At 45.2% G+C, this 20,204-nt stretch overlaps 2 protein-coding genes across 2 annotated transcripts in view; both read left to right on the top strand.

Moving 5' to 3' along the window:
• The first annotated feature begins 746 nt into the window (after nt 1-746).
• commd7 (COMM domain containing 7) lies at nt 747-5,847 on the top strand. Its single transcript, XM_068305692.1, has 9 exons — nt 747-904; nt 2,468-2,521; nt 2,737-2,839; nt 3,207-3,263; nt 3,376-3,413; nt 3,512-3,602; nt 4,472-4,521; nt 4,595-4,643; nt 5,410-5,847. Exons 1-9 carry the CDS (start codon nt 824-826, stop codon nt 5,484-5,486), a joined length of 600 nt encoding a protein of 199 aa, XP_068161793.1. The 5' UTR covers nt 747-823; the 3' UTR covers nt 5,487-5,847.
• Nucleotides 5,848-14,258: 8,411 nt separating this feature from the next.
• The window catches only part of LOC137610190 (nucleolar protein 4-like), a 53,177-nt gene continuing 47,231 nt past the window's right edge, over nt 14,259-20,204 (top strand). The window contains exon 1 of the mRNA XM_068337670.1: nt 14,259-14,695. Within this exon, the coding sequence (XP_068193771.1) occupies nt 14,288-14,695 (408 nt within the window). The 5' untranslated portion in view covers nt 14,259-14,287. The remainder of the gene's footprint in view (nt 14,696-20,204) is intronic.

The following is a 20,204-nucleotide window of genomic DNA, read 5'->3' as shown; positions in this document are numbered from 1 at the left end:
TCTCTCTTGTGCGTGCTCCCTCTCGTGCTCACCGCGTGTATCCCGCACAGCAGCGACTGAACTCCGGACCTGCAGGATCACGTGACCGCAGATCGTTTCGCTCCATCCCAGGTGAGAATGCCCCCCCCCCCTCTCACCTTTTTTTTTTTTTTTGCATCCCGCTGCGTTCATTACACACACTTCATGTTTGGCCCCGGGAGGCGAAACTGAACAGAAACTGCTGCTGACACGTTTTCATTACACAGCTTGTTATAGAACCCGCCAGGAGCTTTCATGTGTGTTTAAATGTCAACCTTAACCCGAACATAGTAACTACATCAAAAATGTTTAAATAAAGTTTTTTTTTAAATCAAACAAATGCAGGAAAGTAAAATATTTGTAAGGTAAATTATTCTATAAACACTGAACAGAATGAACTAATTATAGAATGTTAGTCTTTTTTATTAATTTTATTTATTTATAATTATATTTGTATGTTTTTATCAATTAATTAATTTCTGTTACAATCAAAGTCAGTTATAATCTTTTTGTTGTTTATAACTTTGTGTCCTTGAAAATAACAGTAACGTTTTTATTGTTTAAGCGGTTCATATTTTAGATTAATATATACATCTATTGGCCATTAAGAAAATTAAAATAAAATAAAAACATAATATATAATCACGCAGACAATTCAAATCACCATTTTACTATAAATCACGACGAAAGACCCGCGTTAACGTTGTTCATTTCCTGGTCACGTGAGGCGCATGCGCGTTGAAGAACCCGGAAATGGAAACGGCATCCCTGACGGTTGTCGAGTGAAAGTCTGCGAACAGAAACCATGCAGCTTCACTTCACTAAAGAAGTTCTACCAGATGCTGTCGGCACCGACTTTCAGAACCTGAACAAACTCAACGAACCGGTGAGAACATCCGGTAGAACGGGAACGTTTAACGGAAGTTTAGCTAGTTGAGCTGTGCGCCTCATCTGTGGTTTCAGACTAGCTTGTCAGAGACTTTAACGCGTTATAAGCTGTTGTTGTTGTTGTTGTTGTTTACCCGGAGCTGTCAACCACACGTCATTAGATAGAGACGACCCGTGTCAACCAGGTGACACCACCCGGCTTCCGTTGGGTCATTAAACATAACGCATAAATCTGAATATAAATGTTTAAAATGCTAAACTATTCAACAAAATACAGTATTCTTAGCGATCCTATGTCTCAGGCCAGTGAAATTGCTGCTAACGCAGCGTTATAAACCTTCATAATAAATACAAGTGGTCACATGATTCGCTTTACTGTAAGCAATAAGTGACAAATGACGTTTTACTATAATTACTTTATAAGTATCCACCCCACATAAAGTCACTTATAAACACATTATGACACGTTATGAACACCTGCGATTATAATAAATATCCAATGACTACTTATAATGCTTTCAAAGCAATTTAATGTGTTTTTAACAGTCTAAACTTCATGAATATGCTTCAGTTCTAGCATCCAGTAACATTTATACTGGTTTAAATGAAAAGAAATAAAGTATAATCCTTGAATGTATAATAACAGTGAATGTAACGCATCATAAAGATTCTAATTCATGATACCATTCACTGTGTTGCCTGACTTTGAAAGCCTTATTAACTGATTTACGTGTTTGATTACCGAAGTTAGGCATCATGAATACTGATGAGTGTATAACTACTGATCAGTATGTTTATAATGCGTTATAAGCGCGGCCATTAAAAAGATATTGATGAGACGCGCCGGGAAATGGAACTAATTACATTTAAGTACTGACGTAAATTTTTGAGGTACTTTTACTTTACATGAGTACATATGTATACCAAATATGAATGTATATTTCATATGTTACATATGTTAATATGTATGTGTAGTATTTATGTATGCCCCCCCCCACCCCTTCATCCCTCCCCCACTGCCACGATAGCATAAATTTCCCCACTGTGGGACAATAAAGGATTATCATATCATATCTTAATATATCATTACTTTACTGTTGAATGTTGCTGTCAATTTTCACCACTAAAATTATTTATTTAATTATTATTACTATTACTATTATTATTATTATTATTATTATTATTATTATTATTGTTGTTGTTATTTTAAGCTACCCATCACTTTTGTAGAGTCAGACTATTCAGAGCTGCTGAACTCCTGCTGCTGAGTAACCAATCAGATAACGCTGTGGGCGGGGCTACCTTTGGATTGCAGCATTGACAGGACAGCCGATCTCAGACGGGACGGGGCGACAAGCTCAGAGTCGAGCTGCTGACGCCCCAGGTGTCTCTACATTATCTGATGATGTCCTACTGAGACCCCTAGGGTAGACCAGAGCCCTCTAGGGGGTTTACAGATCTGATCTGTCCTGAGATGCGTTGGGACCCCCCAGGAGGGGATTGAAAATGTTGCTTTTTACCAGACATTAACCTGTACCCTCATTCTTTTCACTTTGTGCAGCAATTTTTTCGTCTGATTGAAATTCTGTTCCAGTTCTTGTTGGAGCCTAAAGAGGTGAACACACACACACACACACACACACACACACACACACACACACATTCAATTTTGATGTTAATGTGTCTGCCACTGAACTCAATGATTGTCTTTGGTAACTCATCCGAAGTAAAACATTGGTTATGCTTTTGTGTGTGTGTGCAAATATATGCGTGTGTGTGTGTGTGTGTGTGTGTGTGTGTGTGTGTGTGTGTGTGTGTGTGTGTGTGTAGATTGAGCAGTTCATGCAGCGGCTCAGTCAGTTTGCAGGGGAACATGGGATGAGTGTCGGCCCTCTGAGGAACCTAATGAAGAGTGTCCTCCTGGTGCCACAGGGTGAGAAACACATCTATCCATCCATCCAACCACCCACCCACCCACCCATCCATCCGTCCGTCCATTCACCCCCCCACACCCCCCACAGTTTTCATGTTCCAGTCATTCCTGCTCTTGTTAGGAGGTTGTTATAGTTTGAAGATGAAGAACATCCGTCCTTCTTTATCTCTGAAGGTTAACCCTTGATGTTTTAGACCAGTGGAGTTCTAGAAGAAAAATATAGATGACATAACACAACAATCTTCTGTTATAATGTAAAATAAAGCCAGATTTTCCCGTGACTTTTGACCTGTTACTCATCAAACTCGGCCTAGAACATCACAGTAGCGCTGCAGCTGCAAAAAAGTGACTCCTCTTCACTCCTCAGGAGCCCTGAAGAGAAACCTGACAGTCGAGCAGATGGAGGAAGACCTCGGGTCATTGGGTACGCCCCCCCCCCCCGGCATACGTACACCCTTCATCACAGCAGCTGGATGCTGTTCTGCCATGTTAAAATGCATCAAACCTACATTTTTCTTCCCTTTTTCATTCCTCAGGATTAAGCAAAGACAAAGCAGCTCATTTCTCGCAACAGGTGAGAAGCTTCTGATGTCACAGACGACCATCCTGCACCTTCAGTCTCTTATAATTCCCATCAGGTTGGTGCTTTCTTATGAGGAGTGTGTTTTGCAGTGGGGGGAGCACTACGCGGCGCTGTCCAGACTTGCTGTCAGACAGACTCTGATGGTGAACCAGCTGGTCGACATGGAGTGGAAGTTTGGAGGTGAGCCGAGGCGTCTGAGCGGAACCTCACCCTCCAGAGGCTCTAGGCTAACATTAGCATCCTCTAATCCTGTGACTATCGTCTCCTTTGAACACAGATCTTTATTCATACACTCTAATGATCTCTGAGGCTGATAGAGATGCTAACACACCAGGGGAGACAGGAGGGATTAACATTATTAGCTATTGAGGAGCTTTGCTCTAATGAATATGAAGAAAAACATCAGGGATTATTGTAGTTGTTTGAAGATACTGATAAAATTACAAGGTTGATAAATGTGAAGGTGTTACGTTGGGGTCTGAGCACATGAATAAAAAATTATTAATCAATTACTGGAGAAAATAATGAAGATTAATTCATATTGGAAATAAATAAATAAATGAAAAATTTGAGTGATCGGGACAAACTGAATTAGAAATGATGATGAAAACTTTACGAAGAAATTTGCTTAAAATTGTTGGCATAGAAATCAAATATTGAAACAAAACCAGTCACTCGATTCTGCGTTTATTAAATTTTGATTTATAAATACGGAATACATATATGAAATGATTTTTTTATTCATATATATCCATGTATATGCATAATTTAGTTGTTTTTTTGTTGACGTAGCTCATTATTGACAGGTAAAGAAAGTGTTTTTATTTGAGGAACATCTCCACACTTCTATCACTCCTTATATTAGTCTTTCTCAAACTTTTCCTCCTTCAGGATGAAACACATCTCTCATCTTTGTGAATTTCCCCACTTGAACATGTTGAATGTTATTTATGGCTGCTGTTTTAGTCACATCTGTCTCACATATCTCATCTTAATGGGATGTCCTGTCAAATAATAAATCCTGATGGGAAATGTTCTTACTTGTGCAGTGACCGTCGGCACCAGTGAGCTGCAGAAGGTCGGGAACATCTTCCTGCAGGTATGAGCGCTCGGGCAAACATGCCTTTCCTTCTTCTTTGTGGACTTTCCTGAGCCGTGCTTCTTTCCTGCAGCTAAAGCTGGTGGTCAGGAAGGGGAATTCGACAGAAAACGTCTACATGGGTGAGTGTCCCGCCTGTTGCCTGGAAACACTTGAAATACACTGATGTAATTTATTAGTTGAGCTCCTCCCACGCAGCTGGAGGGCTGGTGGTAATTTAGCCGAACAAATTTATATATGATACTTATAATAAAGAATCCTGATGCAAACAGCTGGAACTTTATGCATTCCAACTTAAATTACTGGTAATATTCCCCCACTCGCTTTGTGTCGAGCTGGCGTCTCATCCGGGGTGTACCCCACCTCTACTAGCCTTTAGTCAGCCAAGACAGGCTCCAGCAGACTCGTGACCTGAAAGATGCGTCAGCGGCTGATAAAAAGATTTCCACACTCACTTCATTTTATTTTTTCAACATTCACACTAAGGCGCTGGAACTTCTGAACTGGTTTCTGTTAAATTTGTAAAGAATTATTCTTTAGGAATCAGACACGTTTTTTAACGTTCACTCAGCAGCGCTAGCGCTGTTTGCTGGAAACAGGAAGTGCTCACGCAGGAGGTGCTTGTTACTCGGTGGCGCCATGTAGTGAAATCACAATGATCAGTTCATGTCTGAGGCGTGAACGTTCACGCCGTGTTCACCCCCGGGTGTTCGATCGCGGTGCGAGGGTCCATTCAGCGCCGCTCTTGGATCGCTGGTTGTGGATAATGACAGGTTCACACACACACACACACACACACATTTCAGTCGGCGTGGAAAGACGTTCACACTCACCCCAGTGAATGTGTAACGATCTGCTGTCTTGTTTTTTCCTCTCTTGTCTCCTCAGAGTTGACGCTGCCTCAGTTTTACAACTTCCTGCACGAGATGGAGAGAGCCAAGGCCAGCATGGAGTGTTTCAGCTGAGTGTGTGTGTGTGTGTGTGTGTGTGTGTGTGTGTGTGTGTGTGTGTGTGTGTTAGCGTCAGACTGTAGCTGCAAGATGTGTGTGGTAGGTGATGTTATGTTGTGTGTCTGTGTGTGGGGGACCCCCCCCCCCGCAGGTGACTGGAACTAAATGCGCCAACAGAGTGGATTTGCTGATAGACACGTTCACCTAAACGTTCAGAACAAGAGGTTATAAAAACAACCTGTTAACAGATTTATGTGGGAATGAAGCGACGGTCCTGAGTGGGAGGTGTCCATCAATCATCTGAGTCACCTGTCATTAGGCAGACGTGAGGACGAGCTGTTGTGTTTCGATCTAAAATAAACCTGAAGGGATGAGAGACAGCGAACTGAGTCCTGTTGTTGCGTGAAAGACACGAGTCACACGTGTTCAGGTGCGTGTGATGTCACAGTGGCGGTTAGCATCAGGAGTAAGTAGCACAGCATGAAGCGGTTCAGCGGTGGAACCCATCTGCTGCTCAGCTCGTTTGTTTGCACAAACCACTGAATTATTTTGCTGGTGGTGGGGGGTCTTGATGATGGTCTGGGTCGCTTTATTTCCTGGTCCACTAGAAACTTCCAGCCTGTAGCGCGTCAGATGGATTCCATCACGGATCAGGAGATCCTGGATGGAAACGTCTCCATCTGTGAGGAAGATGAAGATCCCAAGCAGACCTGAGTGAGTCCATCAAGACCTGGTTCCGGAAGAAGTCCTGGATCCTTCTAGAGGGGCTCCCCTAAATGGAATCCAAAGTAAACCTGGATCTGAAGGAGGCAGCTGCAGCAGTAGAAGCAGGAATGTCCAGGAACTGGAGGAACGGCATGAGATTTCTCAGGAAGCAGAAGCTGGATCTGGATCTGGATTTGGATCTGGATCAGGTCTCGACTATAGGTCTCCTCCCAGGACATTCTGGATCTCTAACCTTTCAAACCACATCCGTCCCTCTGTTGCTGGCGTGGTGATGTGGTGTCCCGGAGGAAAGAACACTTTAAGCTTCCTCTCTCCATTCATGATGGAATCTTCTCCCTTGTAATTAAGACAGTGAAGTGTACACAGTCATTATCCCTGGTTCTTCACACCTTCACCCCGTCGTTCCTGCATGTAACAACGGGGATGATGGGGATTATCAGGATCATTCCTTCATCCTGTTGGACTCCTTTGTGGCGTTTGACGCCCTAAAGACAAGTCAACACGACCACACGCTAAGAAGTGTGTGTGGAGCTTCTGCACCGACGCGAGACGTCAGGAGGACAATTGTTGTAGTTCAGGAACGAGACGCGCGAACGCCGGGGGGGGAGGATTAAAAGTGTTTCATACGATGACTCAGACGGCGAAGATAATAACAGCAACATGTATCTATGTAATCGCTCAGAGGCATATTCATATTCCAGGCAGCCTCAACTTCCAGACAGTTCATCACTGGAGGGGGGGGCATCTTGTTTTCAGGCTCGTTATTATCCACCAGCACAAACGAGTCAGGTGGGGGTCGTTTGGCAGGCCTCCATCCAAACGTGGACAAAGGAGGGAGACGATCTACTTCAGATTTATTTACACAGCACCACCGTAGAGGCAAAAAACAGGGCTCTTTTACACCCCCCTCCCCTGAAAGGTCATTTCCTGTGGCGGGTTGAAAATATTGTTCACTTGTTTCCTCATCCGGCCAGAAACAAATTTACAATCATGTCGTCTTCCTGGGGAGAACTCGGCGTCTCTTTGCGTTAAAGAAACATTTTGTTCATCTCATCTTTGATTTTCGTTTAAAAAAATTTACACTATTTTTACACTAAAAAGTTACAGATTAGTATCGGCTTGAACCATGTCCAGCTAATCTTCAGAGGACACTTTGGTCCCTCCTGAGCTCCAGTAATTTCTGACTTTCTCAGGTGATCTTTGGCTCCTTCCCAGGAAGATCTGTCTTCCTTTAAGCCGCCTTGTCAAACATGTCTTCCTCAATGTTGCTATTTTTCATGTCATGAAGCTTCAAGCAAACAGAAGTCATTCAGTGGCTCCTCTCAGGCTTTACCTTCCTTGGTATCTCTAACCTTCACATTCTTTGACACCTCCTCCTCCTCTCCCTGTTCTCATCGTGGGACTCGACTTGTCGCTGCTTGCACATCGACCAAAAGAGAAGTGTTGACGTCTCCCGTGCTTCTCTGAATTGTTTTCCTGTTGTTGGATTTGGGAAGAGGAGAATGAACAACCGCTGATGGTTGTCTGTCTTTTTTGAAGTAACAACAACCAACGATGCTCTTTCAAAGAAAAGAACAAACAGGAGTTTAAGCCCTTTTTTTTTTTTTCATCCCTGGATTAAATTTTAAAAAAGGAGCAAAGGGAATCATGCCCCTCAGTGATGGGGGCATCAGGGTAAGAGGAGAAGCAGATGAAGTGATACAGCCGTCATGCCTGGTGCAAACCGTCCCGACCCGTGGGGGCTTGAGTTTTAATCTGGGGTTGTTTCAGGTCAGAGGTCAGCTGACGACCTGAATAAACATGAAGGACCAGGCTTTTATAAGGTTTTTTATTTCAAGACCTGAACCAGGCTGGCATTCTACAAAAGGTTCTGGAGACTCGGCGGCGACCCGACACGCCCATCAGTACAAGATCCAGGAGAAAACTCAATGGCAGAAAGTCACCGTTCATAGAGACTCTGCGTTACCCTCACACCAGATCCTATACATCTTCATTGATTTCTTTATTTTTGCCGAAATTATTTAGTCAAACCCCGGAACAAACTAGTGTAACGCTTTTCTCTCTCAACCCGTTATTTTAAATAATAGTAACTCACTGCTGTATCTTGTCACAAATACAATCTCCTGATGGCAACACAGTGAGCCCAGCTCCGTTCTTTACCACGGTGTCTGGCTCGGGTAGAAACCACTTTACAATGTTTAGTTCCTACTGTTGTAACACTTTATAATTCGCGGCGAGAAACACACAGAGAAACTGTCGTTTTTATGAATTTAATCAGTCGTAAACACTTGAAGGTGACTTAAGGACTACGCTTTGATCTATGGTCGTAATAATAAACACTCAGTGATGGATCTCGACCTCTGTTTCAACCCTAACAGTTGTGTTAATGTGTGATGTTTGCCTTCCTGTATGACCTCTGACCTTCTATTTGACTGCACATGTCCATCATCAGTCTCACCTTGTGGTGCATTGAAGGCAATATATGATGAAGACTGACCTCTGCTGGCAGGGGGGGGAACTACACCCGCCTGCAGCCAGAGGAAGGAAATGTCGACTCCACGGTGTACACACATGCATGTGTGTCTTGATAAGCCGTGTGTGTGTGTGTGTTTGTGTTTGTGTGTTGGGGGGGGGGTCTCAGCTGAAGGTAATTTATAATGTCTTTCAGTCCAGAACTGTAAGAACGGGGCTTCAGCTGACGTTATCTGGGTTCAACATACCCCATTGCTGCTGCCCCCCCCCCCCCCTCCTCCAGAGGAAGGGGCTCCTGACGCACAAAAATGAAATTTTTAACGATTTTAAAGGAGACTGTGAGCCGGAAAATATGACGGTAGCATGAAGTCAAGATGCTCCTGTTCCTGGAACTCTTTCACAATAAAAGTCAGTGAAATTCTTTAAACTCAAAAACAGGTTAAAGGGGGTGCTGGATAATAAATAATTAATAAATCTATTGAACAAGTGTTTAATTCAGTCGTATTTAAAGATATTTATATTTAGTCTTTTTTAGGGTCCTGTTTCCTCTATAGGTTCCCTTATATTAACTGACTCACGTTCTGTCCTTTTTATAGGCCCCTCCCTCGCTCACACACTAATCCCACCTCTGTTTTGTTGCCGTACTCCTGTTACTTGGCTACCACTTGCCACAGTTGCTGATGGGGTTTCCTTGGCAACCATACCCATCCCACTGTGTGGCGATAGAGCTAAAGTGGGCCTGTCCCACAGTCACACACAAAGCATCACGTGATCCCCAAGGCAGTCCACCCCCCAGCTTCATCACTCCATGCCTCCTCTACACACACACACACACACACACACACACACTCAGCAGCAGCTCCTGGTGGGGGAGGAAGAGCGTTTCGCTTTCGTGCACACACCTGTGAACAGCTTGTTGTTTCTTTGACCACTAGGTGTTCCCCTCACCTGTCGAGCAACCTGCTGTGTGTGTGTGTGTGTGTGTGTGTGTGTGTGTGTGTGTGTGTGTGTGTGTGTGTGTGTGTGTGTGTGTGATGGATTAACACCTCATCAATAATCAAACATGTTTTTGTCCCTGATTGTCATCTTTAAAAAAACAACAATAACGCCGCTGTGATTCAGTGCGTGCGTGTGTGTGTGTGTGTGTGTGTGTGTGTGTGTGTGTGTGTGTGTGTGTGTGTTGTGTAAGTGCATGTGTGTGTGTTTGTGTGTGTGTGTGTGTGTATGTGTGTGTGTGTCATGCTGGTGCTAATGTATTCACAGACAACTTGCTAACATAAACACTGATGCTCCTGCAGCACCACATGTTGTTTTATATAAACTGAGAACCAGTGACCAGAAAAATGATCCGTCGATGACGTCATCGCAAGAGGGCGGGGTCATTCAAGACGTAAACTTTCCTAAAGAAGAGTTCTCTTTAATGAACAAATGCTTAAACACACAAGTCCAACTCAAACTTGGGATCAGATGTTTTCAATGGACGCCCCTGGCCACTAGAGGGCGCAGTTGATTAATGTGACAAGTTTAACTATAGTTTTAAAAAACAACAACAAACAATTACCCAGCTGACTCTGGGCGGGAGGCGGGAAACACCCTGGATGAGTCTCCAGGTTATCACAGGGTCACATGACAGGCAGACAACCACTCACGCTCACATTCATGCCGACCTGTAAATAACCTGTTTCTAAACCCGAATAGAACCCACAAGGACGTGGAGAACATCCCAGCTGGGTTGGTGCATGGAAACCATGTTTGAATGTCTGCAGCATGCTAACGCTAGCAGCCGGTCTACGAGTAGAAGTGATCACCTGATGTGACTCCGCCTTAAAGGTCCCATATTATGCTTTTTTAAATTCATGTCATTCAGCTGCCAGACGTCCATCTACACTGTACCCGAAACGTCTTGCCCCAAAATGATCCGTGGTCCTCAGTATTTTTGATTAAATACACACACATGTATGTGTGTGTGCGTGTGTGTGTGTGCGTGTGTGTGTGTGTCTTGAGTACAAACACACACATTCACACACCTTTGTTTTGGATGCTTGAACAGCCATATTTGTCCATACATCTGCATACATTAGGGTTTGTGTGTGTGTGTGTGTGTGTGTGTGTGTGTGTGTGTGTGTGTGTGTGTGTGTGTGTGCATGTGTGTCCTACCCAGGAGTCAGCAGCAGACCTCGTCCTCGACACCCACTCACACTCCCTCCAGCTGACTGGCACCATGGCAACAAAGAAATCCACTAGCTGAGCAAATGAGGGCCCTGTGTGTGTGTGTGTGTGTGTGTGTGTGTGTGTGTGTGTGTGTGTGTGTGTGTGTTGGGCCTATTAGGGTGAGTGTTTTGTGTTTGATGTAGTAGGAACGGGATCAAAATAGGAATCCTTGTGGTTCAGATGGCCCAGGTTCTGCTCCACTAATCCCTCTAAAATCAATTAAATAACCTCCATTCATTCATTCATTCATTCATTCATTCATTCATTCATTCATTCACTCACCTCTCTTCCTGTTCAGGCTCATATGATGACGTGTTTAACGATCATTATTTCTCCATCATCTGTGTTTATTGTGGACCCTCCACACCTGTGCACAGTAGTCAGACGAAGGGGGGGGGGGGGTCACGACTACATCCACCCCCAGCAGGTCGTTCAGCTGCTCCTGTGGACGGAAAAAACATGGCTGCCCGTCACATAGCACCAAACAAACCCTACAGCAGGCCTCACACAGTGAAACAGTCCAGGTTCACACAGTGAAACAGTCCAGGTTCACACAGTGAAACAGGTTGGTGTTAATGTGTTTTAACGGCTCGTCAGACTCCAAGCAGGAAACACAATAGCAGATTTTTGTGAGTGCAATGTAATGCAAATGATTTCTGCACACAGTTTTTCATATCTCTCATCATTTTAAGCCAAAAGCTCCTGTGGACAAACGGCTGCTCCAACAACATGGATTTCAGGCATTAAAGTTTAATTTACAGGACTGAAAATGGAACCTGATTGTCATGGTCACAAACATTGACTGGAGTTTATCTGGACTTTTAAAAAGTAAACTGTCGACTTTGACTTTGAAAAAAAAAAAAAAAAGTTCCAGCAGAAACAAACTGAGAAAGTGTCTTTTTTGTTTTTGCCCTTCACAAAAGATGGAATCAGTAAAAGACTTTTGGACTCGCCATCGACAGAAAATAAACTCTTAATTCAGTCGGTTTTGTTTCCCAACAGCTGCCGTCGGAAGGCGAACGTTAGCCGGGGAGAAAAACACGAGGGACAAACTGTCGTGTTTTGAAACTCACTTTCACTTCCCATGGTGAAGGTTATTTTAATCCACTCGCTCACATTTCTGTCTGTTTTCTCTCTGTCATTTTATTTCTGCAGAGAATGGTTTTACCATTTTACCATTTAGCTGAACTCAAGTTCTTTGGATCTGGTGTTTCAGAACAGAATCCTGACTTTTGGGTTGTGGGGGGGGTCAAGAGAGTGGTCAAACTCCCTGGCCTTCATGTCTGCTGGATGGAGGAACACAACCAACTGACCCGTCAGACGTTTGTGTTCCTCTTTAAGGCGGCGTGCGCCGGGGGAGTGATTCAAACAGCCAGCTTCCTTATTTTGATGCGTTCGCTGCAGCCGCTTCAGGTTTCTGTCCTGTTTCTGTCTCAAATCGCTTCAGCGATTTTCGTGGTGGAATCTGATGGAGGCCAACTGTGACGGTTGGACGTCTCAGCTGGGAATCCAGCCTCCAGAGGAAGTGTTGAATTCTGAGAAACCAGAAGGTCCTTTTGTTGGAGCATCGCTTCACTAAAACACATCAGCGTTAATAAACTAGTAAATTAATAAAATTAGATGTTCGATATTGCTGTTGTTTTTGTTGTTTGGATTATTTCTGCTTAAGATGGAGAAATGATAGATAGAAAGGATAAGGATAGAAATTAATGAATAGAAAACAGAATTAGTCTATCTTTTCTTGTGTTTAAGCTTTAAAAACAACAGTAAATAATAGCAATTTAAAAAAAAATCAAGATTATTAATAAGTAAATCTAATAAATACATTTAAACTAATGATTAAACAGAAAATATAAGAGAAACAAGAAATAAATAAAACATGACATGAAGTTTTATTTGGTTAGAAACAAAAGTGGCGGGTGTGTTTGTGTGTGTTTGTTTGTGTTTGTGTGTGTGTGTGTGTGTGCGTGTGTGTGTTTGTGTGTGTGTTTGTGTGTGTGTGTGTGCGGGTGTGTGTGTGATCATCAGTGATGGATATAATAAACAGGATCTTGATCCTGCCCATCACTCACTACACTTGAGATCACACAAAAAATGTCAACAACTTCTGCTGCGGGAAAACAAACAAACAAACAAGCAAACAAACGGACACGGGCTGGTCACGTGGTCTCCCTGCGGAGCTAATCATTAACCATCGATCAGGACGGGGCGGTTCAATCATCAGTTGGTTAAAAACAAAAACACAGAAGTCGTTTTATTTCACAAACTTCTTTTGTCGTGTTTTTTTTTTCCTGCCCCCCCCACACACCCTCACCCAACCTGAACGCCCCCCCCCACCACCACCACCCACATGTTTGGACATCACGACGCGCGTTTTGTTCCTTTTCGGACACTTCCTGCTTTCGGCGCGTCCCGTTGACTAAGGTGGGGGTGGGGGGTGGGGGGGGTGTCTCCAGCTGCTGCTCTTATCGGGAGAAGGGGGAGGTGGGGGTGTTATCACCGACACTTTCTTCTAGGTGGGGGGGCAGGAGAAGGCGAGCGAGGCGGAGCGCTGCGCTCTGACGGCAGGAGGAGAACGAGGACCGGACTCAAACAGGTGTCCGTTCGGCTCCCATCAGCCGGAGCCCGGGGGGAGGAAGAGGAGCCGCTGACAAAGGAGAAGAGGAGGAAGAGCAGCTGCTGAATATTCATCAACAAATAGGGCGAATCAATCCGCCGGGTCCCGCTTCTTCTTTATCTTCCTTTTCTGTCCGGCGATGGAGAAAACCCCGGTTTGAAGGAGGTGAGGATTCATCTTCATCTTCCTCACCACGGGGGAGGCGGTGACCGACGTCCCCCCCCCACCCAACGGGACAGGCCAGACCCCCACGCTTCTAACAGGTGTGTCTGAGGCTGCGCCGCCCGCCCGTCCGGCCGGTCCCGTCTCAAGCGCTCCTTGACGGAACCACCGAACCGCTGCTTTGGACTTCTGCTTTTTATTTTTATTTTATTTATTTTTGCGTCCCGGCGTCGGTTGGTGTCTCTTCTGTCGGTGCCCCCACCGTCCGTTGGTGCGTAAATAACAGGAAGGAATAAACCGGGACGGTCGTTTAAGAAATTAAAACCCCGGTTTGTTGTTGTTTTTGTTTTGTTTGTCTCGAATATTTTTCTTATTTTTAACGATTCTAACGGAGCCTTTCAGAATCCGGCGGTCCGGTTGGGTTTTATTCCCCCCTCAGAATTAAAGATTTTGGAGGATTTCGGACACCCCCCCCACCCCCACCCCCACCCGGGTCGAACGCACCTTTGGTGTTGAGGTTCCGGACACTTTGAACCCGATTCAAATTGAAACAGTCGACGGAGTGGGTCTGCTTCTGTGGCTGGGGGGGTGGGGGGGTGGGGGTGCTTTTTGAAGACCTGGTTCCATCATGACCACCAGAAAGACCAGCGCGGGGGAGTCGGTGACCACCGGCACCAACCACCAGACCCAGACCCAACCGGTGAGTCCCGGAGGCGGCGGGGGCCCCCCCTCCGAGGCGGTGTGCGGGGGGGCGGAGATGTTCGTTGAATTTCAGGACTGGTGCCTCCGGACCTACGGAGACTCCGGTAAGACCAAGACGGTGACCCGGCGCAAGTACAACAAGATCCTGCAGACGCTCCTGCAGGGGGACGAGGAGAACAGCAACGGGGTGTTCCTGCCCGACAAGGGGGGGAACCACATCAACGCCAAGTTCAAGTTCTGGGTCAAGTCCAAAGGATTCCAGGTCGGGACGCTGCAGGACGCCAAGAACGGCTCGTCGGACCGGCCGGTGCTGTTCGTCCCCATCAAGGCCGCGGTGAGTGTCGGTTCTGTCCGGGGACCCGGTTTTATTTTTATCTCTCATTAGAAATAAAACACGTGCCTGTAAACCAGAACTTCCTGTTCCCGCCCGGAACTGAGCTGGGGGGTGGGGGGTGGGGGGTACTGGGGAACTGGTTCCCCTTCTTGAACCAGTTTGTCCCAATGACAGATGATGTTAAAACAGAGAAAAGACTTTATGATTATTATTATTTTAATTTTCAAACCAAACTAAGTCACATTTTTTCCCATCAGAATCAATAAAAGTTGGATCAGTGATTTGACCCCATCCCATAGAGGAAGTAATAATTAAAAAAAAAAAAAAAAAAAAAGTTTAAAGACGCAGTTTGAACAAAAATTCTGTCGGGATGGACTCGACTTGTCCCGCTAAACGTTAGCGGATCTTGGATTTCCCGATGAACAATTGGAGCAGATGGGGACAGGGTACCGTTGTCCCATCCCAGCCTCCTACTATTGTAATCCTTGCTGTTCCTGCTAAGCTAAAGGTGTGCAGACACGCCCTGTTTGAGCTAGCGTCGTCTATTTCACGTGTGCTAACATTAGCTGAGATGAGTTTAGCCCTTTTCACACATGGGTTGCACAATAGCGACTCAGCAATGACCCGTGTGTTCATCAGCACACGGTAAACAATAACTGAAAACAACCTCTTAAGTAGTCCTCAGATGACTTCCTCCTTGTGTGAGTTAGCCGCTAACCGCTAATTTTCTATCACACAGATGATGCATGGTTCAATCGTCAAACCTCTGACCTGTCAGTTTGTTAATTTGCTCTGAAAACCCGTTGGCTGTCAGCATCGCCGTTGCCATCTTGGAGGCGGAGCAACTACTTCGCCCTCCTTTAGCCGCCGTAGCATTTATGCAGATGATGAGATGTTTTACAGGTGGAACAAAAACAGGATGTGTAAAAGGAATTTTTGTTGGGTATGAAAGTACGAATTTAATGTGAAAGGACGCCATTTTAAATCCCCGTCTTAGCTGAGATCTTCATCGTAGCATCTGAGCTAAAAGTATTAGCATGCAGCTCACCTGAGAAGGCGAGGAAGGGTGAAGCTAGCCAGCTTTATAGGGTCATGCCCTTTACATTCACCGTATTTGCTGTCGTCCAAATGTTTATAGTTTTTTTGTTCGCATGTTGGTGTCGACAGACCCGCCCTACTTAACAGACACATCTGTTCTTCTATAAATAGAGTCGTTAGACGTCAGCCGTCCGCTCCTCGCCGTCGCCAGACGTGATATCTTTACCGCTTTTCCGCTCCGAGAGATGGTGCATGGAGGGATCCATACCCATCACGCTTTGCTCCTTCCTGTCAGGAGCCACCTGCCGTGTCCACAGTGAACCGGAGAGAACTCCTCGACGGCGGCGGCGGCGGCGGAATGGGGTGACTCAACGATATGACTGAAAGGAAAGAGAGCTGCTGCGTCTGGACATTGCCAGGCTAAATTCAGACGTGGTCCAGTCTATCTGGATGGTTCTGTGTTGTCAGACTATCTATCTATCATTCTGTGTCTGTTATGTTTTAGATCAACTGTAGTTAGCATGCTAATCAGCTAGCTACAGAACGCCTCATCATTTTTACTTATTTGGTAGAAAAATACAAACAACTTCTTGTTTCTGTTCTTTAGTCAACTAAAACACCAAAGAACTAGCTAACCCATGCTACTTTGGAATATGAAAGCAACAAGTATAGCTAGCAGTTAGCGGCTAACCTGGTGATGTCCTGCGAAGCTTTTTGACCATCAGCTGATTCTGAAATATTTCCCCTAAAAACAAGTTGACAATAGAAACGTTGCAGGAAGTCGTCATCAGATTGTGGCTCATGGCCTCAGTAGCAGGAAGGAGTGTGTGTGTGTGTGTGTGTGTGTGTGTGTGTGTGTGTGTGTGTGTGTGTGTGTGGTGTGTGTGAGACATGTTGTTTTAAACGTTGGCGTCTGCTAAGTGAGGCGATCGGTGCGTTTGTTCTGATCCATGTGGTGGCGGTCTCCATCGGCGCTATGCTGAGAAGATTAGACACGACTGTGTTTACACACCGACACAAGAGCGCTGGCCACTTCCTCCTGATGTCATCACACCTAAAACCACCAGGGCCCTGATAGGCCGGAGCCTTGTCATGTGACCCTGGACTAGGAACCACACTGGAATGATTGTTAAGATACTAGAAAAACTGTTTTGTAAGAAATATCTGAGAGTTATGTTCAAAAAGCCTCACAAATGAATAGAATTAAAGGTTGGCTCCACCCCTTTAAGGAATACTTTGATGTCATTGGTTCCAAACATCCGCACAGGATTACAGGTGGAGAAACTGGTTGTAGAGTTGGTTCAATTGATCCGTTAGGACCGATCAATCAGTGAAGCTCTGATAATGACCACTGGTTGCTCGGCCTTCGTTATTGATCGAATCCATTAACTTTTGGTCATACGATCTATTAATATATCAGCTGTTTGAAAATCTACAGCCGTCTCATGGTTTGTCTTGTGGTTGAACTCGACTTCGATTCCTTTTGACGACGGCCTTAAAAGAATTTCTCTTGTTTAATCGATTAATTGCTGCCGCTGTGTTGATTATCTGTTTCGGTCGATTTAAGTGGCTTTGTTTGGAGGAGGGTCTTCATCAATAGTCCCTGTCCTTGTTGAGGTTTTGCAGAAGAACAATTAGAGTGTTGATCCCAGGCGACGACGCCGGGTGAGAGGCAAAACTTGTCAGACTGGAACCTTAATATTACATCAAATAACCAACCAAGCGCCGGCCAATTTAAGAAGAAACTTTTTTTAATTAGCTACTTAGCAGCCGAGCCGCCCGCATCGCAAATGAGGAACGTGTGTGTGTGTGTGTGTGTGTGTGTGTGTGTGTGTCTGATAAAAATGAGGTCGTCATGTTGCCAACCCGTGCTAACCCTGAGTGTCCTGTTCCAAAACCACACGGTCCCATCAAGCCCTTCTGCTTTTTAAGAAGGATGTATGTGACTCAGCCCCAGCGGCGCCATCGCCCCCTGGTGGCTGTATGTAGGACAGGTCGTGAACCCCTCCCCCCACATTTCAGCCCCGTGCGACATATAAACTCAAAATTCAAAAAATTATCCAACCAGCAAAGGGACCGGAGTGAAAACCCGATCGCGATCGATCGGCGAGCGCCGCTCGGGAGTTTATGGGCGGGGCCTCCAGATGATGTCACCATCGCAAGATGTCAGTGGAGAAAACCGTTCAGTTCCAGCTGAAGCAGGAAGTGCTGAGTGGTTTTGTTGTCACTAATAATAGTCGCTATCTAGACAGTCGTGTCAAACGCATGTGATGACTGCTTCCCCTCAACTCCAGGCGGAGGTCATCCAATCCATCGCATCCCACAACGTTCGGCGTCTCCACGATTGGTCCGAATCAAGTAACTCCTCCCCAAACAGCGACATGAGAGGAAATTAAAAATATTTGTTTGGCAGTTGTTGCTGTGAAGTGTTTTTGGTTCAAAAAACACAAAAGAATGGCTGAAGTGCGGCGGGAGTTAGCATGTGAGCTAGTTTAGAATGGATGCAGGAGGAGCGTTAGCGTTAGCTTTAGCAGCTGGTGGTGAACCCCACCGTTTTTTTGGGGTGTCTGGGTTCATCCTCTGGACAAAAACACCGGCTGTGACTTCCTGAGACGAGGCCTGCTGCCTCATCCAGGCGCCGTCAGATGGAGCTGATACCCAGAGCTGCGTTGACATGGCGATGGCCCCCATAAAGCGGGCGGGTCTGGGTTCTTATCAGCGCCGCCGAGCGATGTTTAGTTAAAACAGACGGATGAATGAAACCTCTGTCCTCCATTAGCAGCAGGAGACAATCTGTCCCAATGAGAGGAGGTGAAGCATCGACAAACACACACACACACACACACACACACACACACATTCTGCATACGACTGTGGCATGGGGGGGTTAATTGTGGTGGCCCCCCACTCCATCAGGCCCCGGTGATCTCTGCCATCTCAAAGAAACCATTATTTCATCATTATGAGCCACTAAATTGAGAGGAATTGTTTGGACTCTGTGTTGCCCTCACTTTGACCCTGACCTATCAGGGGCCTGCGTTTGTTTCTTGGGGGGGAGGGGTTAAATGAGGGCCACGCCTTTTAAAGAGACACAATTATTGACGAGGCCCTTTTTTTAATCATGAGAGTGAAAGTTCTGCCGTGTGACCAGTCCTTGATAATAAGTTGCTGCCTCAGATCGATAAATAAATCATATTAATCAATAAGGGTTAAAGTACATTAAAATAAGTTTATCGATACTCGTAATGACCTTTTCCTGTGAGCATGTCTTTTGTGTTTCTGGAGTTAAAAGTAAACACATGTTTACTTTCATATTATCACAGCTGTAATAAATTGTTTATCTTCATCTGACTGGTTACTGCTGGACCATGCTGCTCTCTGATTGGTCGTCTGCTGTAAACTGGGCGTGACTTAGGGAAGGGTCAGTTGGCTGGTGGTGTCATCAGCAGTGTGTACACTTACGTACACGAGGGAACACAAGTGTTGATTTGTTTGTGTGTGTGAGTGTGTGTGTGTTTGGGGGGCAGTAACAACACACACACACACACACACACACACACCCCTATTGGTTGTCTTTGTTTGGTGGATCCCTTCAAGTGTCAGATGACCTGGAGCACAATGGAGGCCAAAACCCCACTGTTAGGGTGTGTGTGTGTGTGTGTGTGTGTGTGTGTGTGTGTGTGTGTGTGTGTGTTACTTCACAGCAGCTGTACTTTGTCGTCTGCTGGTCTAATTCTGTTACTGAGAGGCCAGAGAGGGACTTTTGCGATCTTTATAAGACGACTGCTTCGCTCAAAAAAAAAAAAAAAAAATCACGTCAAAAAAGTCGTGAACCACGATTGAAAACAGTCACACGCTCGGGTGCATCCGTCTTTTCAAACGTTCGACCTTCAAGACCACAAAACCTTGTTGTTGTTCGAACAAACGGGCCAAAAGCACCGAATTACCAAGAAGGTGGAAGCTGTGGAGAGAAAAACTGCCTTTACCAGTCAGAAACCTCCAGATGAGCCACGCCCCCAGGTGGGCGGAGCCTCTGCTTTACCCAGGAGAGGTGAAGGAAAGAGGGGGAAGGTAGGAATGAGGACAGGTGTTCAACAACAATAACACTAACGGTCTTTTAATCTGAAGATTAAAAATTGATTATGACAACTACCAAAATAAAAGCACAAAGAATAATCAAAATATTTGAGATTGAATTATTGGGATTATTGATGATGTTGGATCCCATCAATAATTGAATGCATAGAGAAACCTGATGGTGTTTCACGAGACATCGTCATCTATAGCACTTTAATTAATGTGAATAATCGCGTCGGATGCTCTCCTCATCCAACGTATATCTGGATGCTTGTTTTTGACACCTCTGCTCACAGGTCGGTGTGAACGACACGTCTCTCCAGCGAAACCTCTGTCTGATGTCAACCGCAGAGGAAAAGTTTTCAAAATTGACAAAGTTTTTTTTCTAATTGGT

The sequence above is a fragment of the Antennarius striatus genome, chromosome 2 (assembly GCF_040054535.1).
Source record: "Antennarius striatus isolate MH-2024 chromosome 2, ASM4005453v1, whole genome shotgun sequence".
Classification (NCBI taxonomy): domain Eukaryota; kingdom Metazoa; phylum Chordata; class Actinopteri; order Lophiiformes; family Antennariidae; genus Antennarius; species Antennarius striatus.
This window is presented reverse-complemented; position numbering and strand designations above follow the sequence as displayed.